The sequence below is a fragment of the Herpailurus yagouaroundi genome, unplaced genomic scaffold (assembly GCF_014898765.1).
Source record: "Herpailurus yagouaroundi ecotype Mexico unplaced genomic scaffold, PumYag 28, whole genome shotgun sequence".
Lineage (NCBI taxonomy): Eukaryota > Metazoa > Chordata > Mammalia > Carnivora > Felidae > Herpailurus > Herpailurus yagouaroundi.
This window is the reverse complement of record NW_024412376.1, coordinates 167,840,983-167,849,221: the sequence shown is the minus strand read 5'-3', so window position 1 is coordinate 167,849,221 and position 8,239 is coordinate 167,840,983. Positions and strand designations below refer to the sequence as shown.

At 64.3% G+C, this 8,239-nt stretch overlaps 1 protein-coding gene across 1 annotated transcript; it reads left to right on the top strand.

The window, feature by feature from the left end:
• Positions 1-5,668: 5,668 nt before the first annotated feature.
• On the top strand, positions 5,669-7,994 carry NICOL1 (NELL2 interacting cell ontogeny regulator 1). The gene is made up of 4 exons (XM_040489578.1): positions 5,669-5,760; positions 6,349-6,508; positions 6,696-6,784; positions 7,880-7,994. Exons 2-4 carry the CDS (start codon positions 6,376-6,378, stop codon positions 7,943-7,945), a joined length of 288 nt encoding a protein of 95 aa, XP_040345512.1. The 5' UTR covers positions 5,669-5,760; positions 6,349-6,375; the 3' UTR covers positions 7,946-7,994.
• Positions 7,995-8,239: the final 245 nt, after the last annotated feature.

Sequence of the window (8,239 nt, the reverse complement as noted above, 5' to 3'; positions counted from 1 at the left end):
GACACAGAATCGGAAACAGGCTCCAGGCTCCGAGCCGTCAGCCCAGAGCCCGACGCGGGGCTCGAACTCACGGACCGCGAGATCGTGACCTGGCTGAAGTCGGACGCTTAACCGACTGCGCCACCCAGGCGCCCCCAAAACCACTTTAAAAGAATTTCATGGCCCGCATTTTCTTAGCATGTTAATTGGTAGAAGTGTTGGTTGTCAATTCCACACTGGACGGGTGTCACAGCCTCTCAGGGGTGGGTCTTCTCTGCCCTCCCCCTCCACATCAAGAGAGCTCACTCCCAGGCCTGGGGGCAAGGAAAGGCAGGGCTTCCTTTTGGCCTCCCTTTTCTGCTTCACCTGTTGTGTGTACGCGTCAGACCCCAGCGCTCAGCCAGCTAACCTTTGGGGCCACAAAGCCCACCTCTGTTCTCCCAGCCCTGCCCAGCTCTCCCAGCCTCAGCCCACTTCACCCGACGTGGCTAAGGCCAAACCCTGGTCCTCGGCACCCGGGACTCAAGCCTCCAGTCTCCCCCAGGCGGTATCTGACGCCACCGTTGTCTCCTCCGGTTCTCTCACATCCCGCGTGCATCTGTGACTCCTGTGGCTCCATCTCCAACTTGGTCGTTCCTTCTGGAAGGTGAATGCAGGGGTGACGGGAGAGGGCGTCCCGACTGCTGGAGATTGGGGATGGTGGACCTGTGGGTGCATCTGCTCTGGAAGGAGGAGAGGGTCCCTGAGACACGGTAGCAGGCGGAGCCCAAGGCGAGCACAAAGCCGCCGACCCCGTCTCTTTGATGTTCCCGAGGGCCCAGACCCTCACCCGGGTCACAAGGTGGTGGCGGCCACAGAGACAAGGAGCGGCTGAGGGCTCCGGGCGTTGGGGTGGGTGGCCTCAAAGGATTCTTTCCCCGGGGCACCTGGCTGGCTCAGGGTGCTCTCGGGGTCAGGAGTCCAAGCCCCATGTGGGGAGGAGAGATTACTTAAAAAAACAAAACGTGGTCCCAGAGCTTCCTGGTGTCACTGTAGAGGCCACACTTGTGCTGACCACTTCCACATTCAATCTCCAACCCGAAGGGGCCAGGCGGGAGAGCCGGGTTCTGGCGAGAATCCCCCGCTTCCCCCCAGCACTCTCCCAGCACCCCTTCACTCCCTCAACTGTCAAGGTGGTGCCTCCATATCCAGTCACCCAGCGAGCACGGGCTTCCCTACATCTGCCCCCAGAGGCCTCCTGACGACGTGCCCCTTGGTCCTAGCTCCTGCCAGCCCTGAGAAAAGCCTGCTCTGTGCCCGCCAGGCCGCTTCCTGCCCCCGGCCCGGGTCCCCGCACTCCGGTCCCCACGCACACATGCCTTCCGAAGGCCCTCGGTTCTAGATGCTGCAGACAGCGCCCCGCCCCCCGCCCCGCAGCCCCGCGGACGTCCGGCCAAGTGCTGCCCCGGCTCTTCCGCAGGGTTCTCCCGGCAGTGTAGCGCCGACAGCGTCCCGCGCCTCTGCCCTGCGCCCTGACGGCCCCCAAAGCCTCCGAAACGGCCAGACATCCCTGAGGGCAAAGTTCCTCCCCTCCCCCCAGGAACTCTGGGCCCAACGAGCAATCAACATGTTTAATAAAGTACAGAGAGTGTCAGAAGGTGAGAATTGTAAGGACCATAAAAAATGTAGGACAGGGTAGGCTGGGGAGGGTAGGGGTGTTATGGACGGAAGGTTTGTATCCCCCAAATCTATGTCGTGGAGTCCTAACCCCCAGTGTGGCTGCATTTGGGGGGTGCTTTATGGAAAAACATTCAGGTTAAACTAAGTCCTGGAGGTGGGGCCCTAATCTTGTAGGGTTAGTGTCCTTATAAGAGACACCACCGCAGTGAGGAATGACCTCACCCCTGTCAGACCAGCTTGCATTAAAAAGACAAGAAGCAAACAGTGCTGGTGAGCATGTGGAGAAAAGGGGGCCTCCCTGCACTGTCGGTGGGAATGCAAATTGGTGCAGCTGCTGTGGAAAACAGTGTGGAGCCTCCTCAAAAACTTAAAAATAGAACTATCCCATGATCCAGCAATCCTACTACTGGGTTTTTATCTGAAAAAAAAAAAAAAAAAAAAAAAAGAAAGAAAGAAAGAAAAGAAAAGAAAAACACTAATTTGAAAAGACATCTGCCTCCCCATATTCATAGCCTCTCCGCCACATAAGGACTTGGACTGTCCCTGGGGTAAGATGGGCTCTGGGAGGGCCGTGAGCGGACAGGGGACAGTGTCTGATGATGATTTAAAACGGCCCTTCCAGGGGGCGCCAGGGTGGCTCAGTTGGTTAAGGGTCTGACTCTTGGTTTTGGCTCCGATCAGGATCTCACAGGTTTCGTGAATTGGAGCACAGAGCTTGCTTGGGATTCTCTCTCTTCCTCTCTCTTCTGCTCCTCCCCTGCTCAAGCTATCTCTGTCTCTCTCAAAAGTAAACAAATAAAACTTAAAAACATTTAAAACGGTCCTTCTGTCACAGCAGTGGTATTTACAACAGAACAGCCCAGGCGCCCCTACAGATAAATGGAGAAGCGGAAGGTGGCCTATCCATACAGCGGAGTATTACTCACCTTCAAGGGAAGGACCTCCTGCCACCTGCCACCACACGGATGAACCTTGAGGACACTATGCTCAGTGAAATAAGCCAGTCACAAAGGGACAAACACTGTATGAGTCCACTTCTTTGAGGCCCCTAGAGCAGTCAGAGTCACAGCGACAAGTAGGATGGTGGGTGCTGGGGGTTGGGAGTTAGTGTTTAATGGGGACGGTGTCAGTTTGGGAAGATGGGGACGTCCTGGAGGTGGAGGGCGGGGACGGCTGCACAACAGTGTGAACGTACTTAATGCCATTGAACCGGACACTTAAAAATGGTTACAATGGTATGTTTTATGTTACTGCATGTAGGTACGCGTTACTGCAATGTTAAAAGGAAGGTATAGGGGTGGCCTGGGTGGCTCAGGTCAGGATCTCGTGGTTGGTGAGACGCAGCCCTGGTGTCCGGCTCCTCACTGACAGCCCGGAGCCTGCTTGGGATTCGCTCTCCCTCCCTCTCCGCCCCTCCCCCACTCGCGGGCGAGCTCTCTCTCTCTCTTAAAATAAATAAACTTAAAAAAAATAAAGAAGGTATAAGAAAAATTCCTTCTGGCTGTTAGGGAGACTGGACCACAAGGGGGCGCAACAGGAAGACAGCGCGGTGAGTCAAGGGTCCGGAGGGGCGGCGGCCAGGGGCAGGGCCAGCGGCCAGGGGATGGGGAGAGGGAGTCTGGGTGCTCTGAGAATGGGGCAGACAGAACTTCTAGAAGGATTGCTGCAGGTTTGGTCCGAGCATCTGCAGGGACGGTCTGCCCGGACCTGAGACAGGGAAGGCCGGAGCGTTTTATCTTGGGGTGGGGGTGGGGCAGCACACGGAGGGGTGAAATCAGGAGGTCAGTTTAGGACCTGCTGACATCGAGAAGTCAGCTGTCCACGTGGTGGCGTTCAGGAGGCGGCTGGACGTGGGATCCGAGGCTGCATGGCTGGTCTTCACAGCCGCAATCGGAAGCAGTCACAGAGGACGGGACCCTCAGGAGGGACATGAAGTGGGGGGCAAAGGTCTGCCCAGCCGCGCCCTGAGGGTGCAGGCGGAGGTGGAGCGCCGGGGGGGAGGGGACTGCGGGGGGGGGGGGTGGTCCCCGGGGGGGGGGGGGGATTGAGGACCGTCCCCAGATTCCGCAGGTGGGTCAAGGCAGCGAGGATTCAGACAGAGCAAGAGTGGGCTCGAGAGAAAGAAGAGGTGCGGCGGAGGTGGGGTGGGGGCTCGCGACTCGCGAGGTTTGTTTCGTTTGGATAGAAAATAAATCACAGCCTGTTCGCTGAAGAGAAGGCTCCAAGTTGAGAGGGAACATCCGGTGCCCTGAGGAGGGGCAGGGGGAGGCGGAGGGGGAAGCAGACTGCGGCGAGGGGGCATCTCTGCTGGGGGGATGCAGAGAGACAGAGCACGTGTGGCCTCGGCAGTCTAGACCCTGGCAGCCCCGAGGGCCGCCCGCGGTTCCATCCCCGACATCCCGCTGCCCCCTCGGGCGGCGCGGTCTCCCCGCTAGGGGGCGCACGGCCGCGGCAGGGGGTCTAGACCCCGGAGGGTCGGGTGGGGAAGGTGCGATGAAGTGAGCCCAAAGGAGAGGATCCTGGGGCGCCGGCGAAGGGGGGGTAGGTACGCGATGATGGATCCGCGGTGTTGGAGGGACGCTGGGGACGCTGCGCACCGGCACCCGCTCCCCGCTGAGCAGAACGCGCTCGACCAGCCTGCAGCGGTGCGGGGAAGAACGTGGTTCCAAGAGCACCGCTGCCCGAGGTCCAGCCGGAGCCTTGCTTCTGGGTGGGCTAGTTCCCCCTCGGCGCGTGGACGCGGCCCTGTGCCTGTGCGCGGACGGGGGACCCGCGCAGGTCACAAGCTTGGGACCCATAGGTAGAAAAAGCCAATGCCGTGTGGCGTCGGCGCGCAGGTCTCAACCGAGTGGCCCCGCAAGAAGGCTCCGCCTTCTGGGCTCCGTTCGCGACCGGGACGTGGGGCTCCCGGCCAAGAAGGGCGCGGAAATGCGCACGTCCGGGAACGCGGCCCGCAGTCCCCCAGCCCCAGAGCCCCAGAGCCCCAGACAGGAAGCCCGGCCCGGCGTCCGCCCGACGGGGAAGAGGAGAAGGTGGCGGTCAGGAGCACGGGCCCCTCCCCTGGGTCAGGAAGCCCGCGTCCGGCCGGGGCCACAGCTGACCCCAGGCCCGGCGGAGGGGGTGGAGGGCGTGCAGGCTCGGGAAGGGGGCCCGGCGCTGCCCCGAACAGCGTGGGCCGCTGGGCTCTCTGGCACTCACGCGGCCGGGACGTGGACCTGGGGCGCCTTCCCCGGAGGTGCTGGGCCTTGGAGGCAGCAAGCAGACGCCAAGTGGAGCCCATCCTTGCCAGAGGGAACAGCTCCGCCCGGCGAGGACCTGAAGCCCGCGCGCATCGGGCACCTACTGGGGGGGGGGACAAGCGAGGTTCTTTACTTCCAACAACCCTGCGCTTCCACGAGGGAGAAAAGGGCACAGAGAAGCCAAGCTACCCCTCCGAGGTCACACAGCCGGGGAAGGTGGTTGGACCTGGAGGCTGGGAAAGGCGGGCGGAAGGGGAGTGGCAAGTAGGTGTCCGTGCACCGAAGGTGGAGAGGAAGGACCTGGCGGGCCGGCGGGCTTCTTTCCTGGCCGGGAGGGTCGGGGGCCAGGCTGGGCCGAGTGAAGACCCGGGAGCGTGGATTCCCCACCGCCTCACGGCCTGGCTCGCTCCTGGCCCTGATCTCCCCGGGGCAATCCAACCCGACCGGACCCTACCGACCGGCGGGGAGCCTCCCCAGCTCCTAGAGTGCATAGAGCCCCACCCTCAGGATCGGCCCCAGGAACACCCCGAGACCCCGCACCGCTGGAAGCAAATTTCCCGCTTCCTCAGCTTGGTTCCCGCCGGCAGTGGCTCTGGAGGTTCTGCCCAGATGCCGTCTCCTCCCGGCAGCCCTCCCGACTCCAACGCCTGTGAGCCTGATGGGGGCTGCAAGCGCAGCTCCTGCCAGGGCTGAGAACTCGGGAGTCTTGGAGCTTCCGCGGTCCCTTTAAACTGGTGGTTCGCGCAGTCCCGGGGTTCCCATGACAACGACGGCGGAAGGGGGACCCGGGCGGGGTCTGGTCGGAGCGCATGCGCGGTACGCGCCCGACGCGGCACGTCTTCCCGAGTCGCCCGCGCTGCTGTCGCGGGGTCCCTGAACCGCGGTGAGGGCGGGGTGGGGCGTTCGCGGGCCCGGGGGGCGGGTCGCGGGCTCGGGGTGCAGAGGTGGGGGGTGGTCTTGGGACCTAGCTGAGGGCGGGGTGGGAGGGGTTCGCGAGCCCGGGAAGGGACGGGGCGGGGGGTCCATGAACGGGGGTGAGGGCGGGGTGGGAGGGGTTCGCAGGGCCCGGGGATAGGGTGTCGAAGTGTGAGGGGTTCACGGGCCCGGGGCGGGGGTAGGATGGGGAGGTCCATAAACTAGGGTGAGGGCAGGGTGGGAGGGGTTCGCGGGCCCGGGGTGGGCGGGGTGGGGGGGGTGGGTGGGGTCCATGAGCCCCGGTTGGAGCCGGATGGGAGGGGTTCGCGAGCCCGGGAGGGGACGGAGTGGGGGTTCCATGAACCGGTGTGAGGGCAGGGTGGGGGGGGTGTCCATGAGCCCGGGTGAGGGCGGGGTGGGAGAGGTTCGCGGGCCCGGGGTGGGCGGGGTGGGAGTCCGTGAACCCCGGTGAGGGCGGGCTGGGAGGGGTCGCGGGCGCGGGGGGCGTCGCCCAGGTGGGTGAACGGGTCGGGCTGACCCCTGTGCCTTGCTGCAGGGCGGCCCCGGCTCCCTGCGCTCGGCCATGGCCCCCCCGCCTCCGTGCAGGCTCCCGAGGTCGCTGCCGCCGTGGCTGCTGCTGCTGCTGTTGAGTGTGGCGCTGCTGGGCTCCCAGGCCCGAGCCGAGCCCGCCGCTGGGAGCGCCGTCCCCGCGCAGAGTACGTGCGTCGCGGAGGGTCCCCGCGGGGCCGTGACTCCACCCGGGTGTGCGGGAGCGCCGTGCCTCCCCATTGTTCCCGGCGCCCCTGCCGCGGTCCGGCGCTCGGGCCACCCCTTGGGTGGGGGGCGCACGGGTGGGACCGGGCTAGGGTCACGTTCTCGCCGCCCTGATGCGCATCTCCGTAGGCCGCCCGTGCGTGGACTGCCACGCGTTCGAGTTCATGCAGCGCGCCCTGCAGGATCTTCGGAAGACGGCCTACAGCCTGGACTCGAGGGTGAGCCTCTCTGGCCAGGAGGGGGCCTGGCCTGGCCGGAGCACTGGCTCAGGGTGCTGCCTGAGGGCGGGGACGGGGACGGGGACGGGGGTGGGGTAGGACCTCCCGCAGCGCCCGCGATCTTCCCGCCCTCATCTGGCACACCGTTTCCGGCCTCAGTGAGGGAGGGTGCCTCTCCTCCCCCAGGCCTCTCGGCCTTATTCCCTGTGAGCCCCACCGGGCACCGCCAGCCTCAGTTCAGCATTCCCTACGCGGGGCAGTGAGACCCAGTGGGGAGGGGAAACTGGGGCAGGGAGTCAGAAAGGGCTTGCTTGGTGGGGGAGGGTTGGGCAGAGCAGTCTGGTCTGGGAGGCTCCGCACTCCCCAGCCTCACCTGGGGAGGGACGAGTGTGCACACAGGGTCCCAGGGCACGGGGATCACCCTCCCAAATCTGGAATGAACACAGCCTCCCCACATTCTCCCATGTCCTCGCTGTCCCTCGGTCTGGCGGGGGGCCGGGGGGGGGGGGAGGATAGTTTTCTCTTAGGACAGAGATAGGTACTCCTCTGGGGAAAGGGGAGAGTGTCCAAGAGTGGAAAGAAGGGGAGACCCCACTCTGATCCCCTTTTCTGGGCAGCCCCCCCAGGGTTCCCCAGATTGAAGCCTAGACTGCCCCCCAGGGTCTGAGGATCCAGAATCTCCTAGAGTCTGAGGCCAGGCTCCTGAGAGCAGCAGCCCCCAGCCCATCCTGGGCCGGTGCTGGGGGCAGCCTGGGAAGGGGCATGTGCATAGAAGGAGAGCGGGTGAGAAGCAGTCCAGGCGTGGGATCGCGTGTGCAGGACCCAGGGCAGGACTGCGGTGCTGGCAGAAACCACAGAGTCTCTTTCCCTCCTGGAAGAGGGGAGTGGGGAGGAGAGGAGGCCCACCCAGTAGCAGAGGGTCTGACAATCAGTGGTGGGGAGGCGGCGTGGGGGGGGGTGGCTCTGAGGTCTGGGGAGCTGGTGGAGGGTACTGCCTGTGGGCTTTGGGGGGAAACGGGCAGAGTGCCCACGGGAGCTGGTGGGGGGCAGCAGTCGTACAAGTGCCCTCCCTCACCGCCCCTTGTTGCTTTGCAGACGGAGACCCTCCTGCTGCAGGCCGAGCGCCGGGCCCTGTGTGCCTGCTGGCCTGCCGGGCGCTGAGGATCCTCAGACACCACTGTCCCCTCATCAATAAATGCCCAGCCCAGCACGCCGTGTCCTGTCTCCCTGTTCTGGCCAACACAGCCCACCTGCATCGCCCCCCGCGTCCCTGGGTGGGCTCCTCTGTGCGTCTTGGACCCCCAGCTGTCCCATTTGGGCTGAGGCCCACTGGGCACCTGCTGCACACCAGCGCCAGTGCCAAGCAGATGGGCATGCGTGGCCACATGTGTGGACCTGGACCCACAGGCACCGTGGCCACTGCCAGTCCGCCTTCAGAGACCTGCTTCCTTGCCT

Bases quoted from the DNA above. Each gene is read 5' to 3' on its own strand.
- NICOL1 (XM_040489578.1), top strand. From the start codon at position 6,376: ATGGCCCCCCCGCCTCCGTGCAGGCTCCCGAGGTCGCTGCCGCCGTGG. The intron at 6,509-6,695 runs GTACGTGCGTCG...GCATCTCCGTAG, and splicing joins GAGCGCCGTCCCCGCGCAGA to GCCGCCCGTGCGTGGACTGC. The intron at 6,785-7,879 runs GTGAGCCTCTCT...GTTGCTTTGCAG, and splicing joins CCTACAGCCTGGACTCGAGG to ACGGAGACCCTCCTGCTGCA.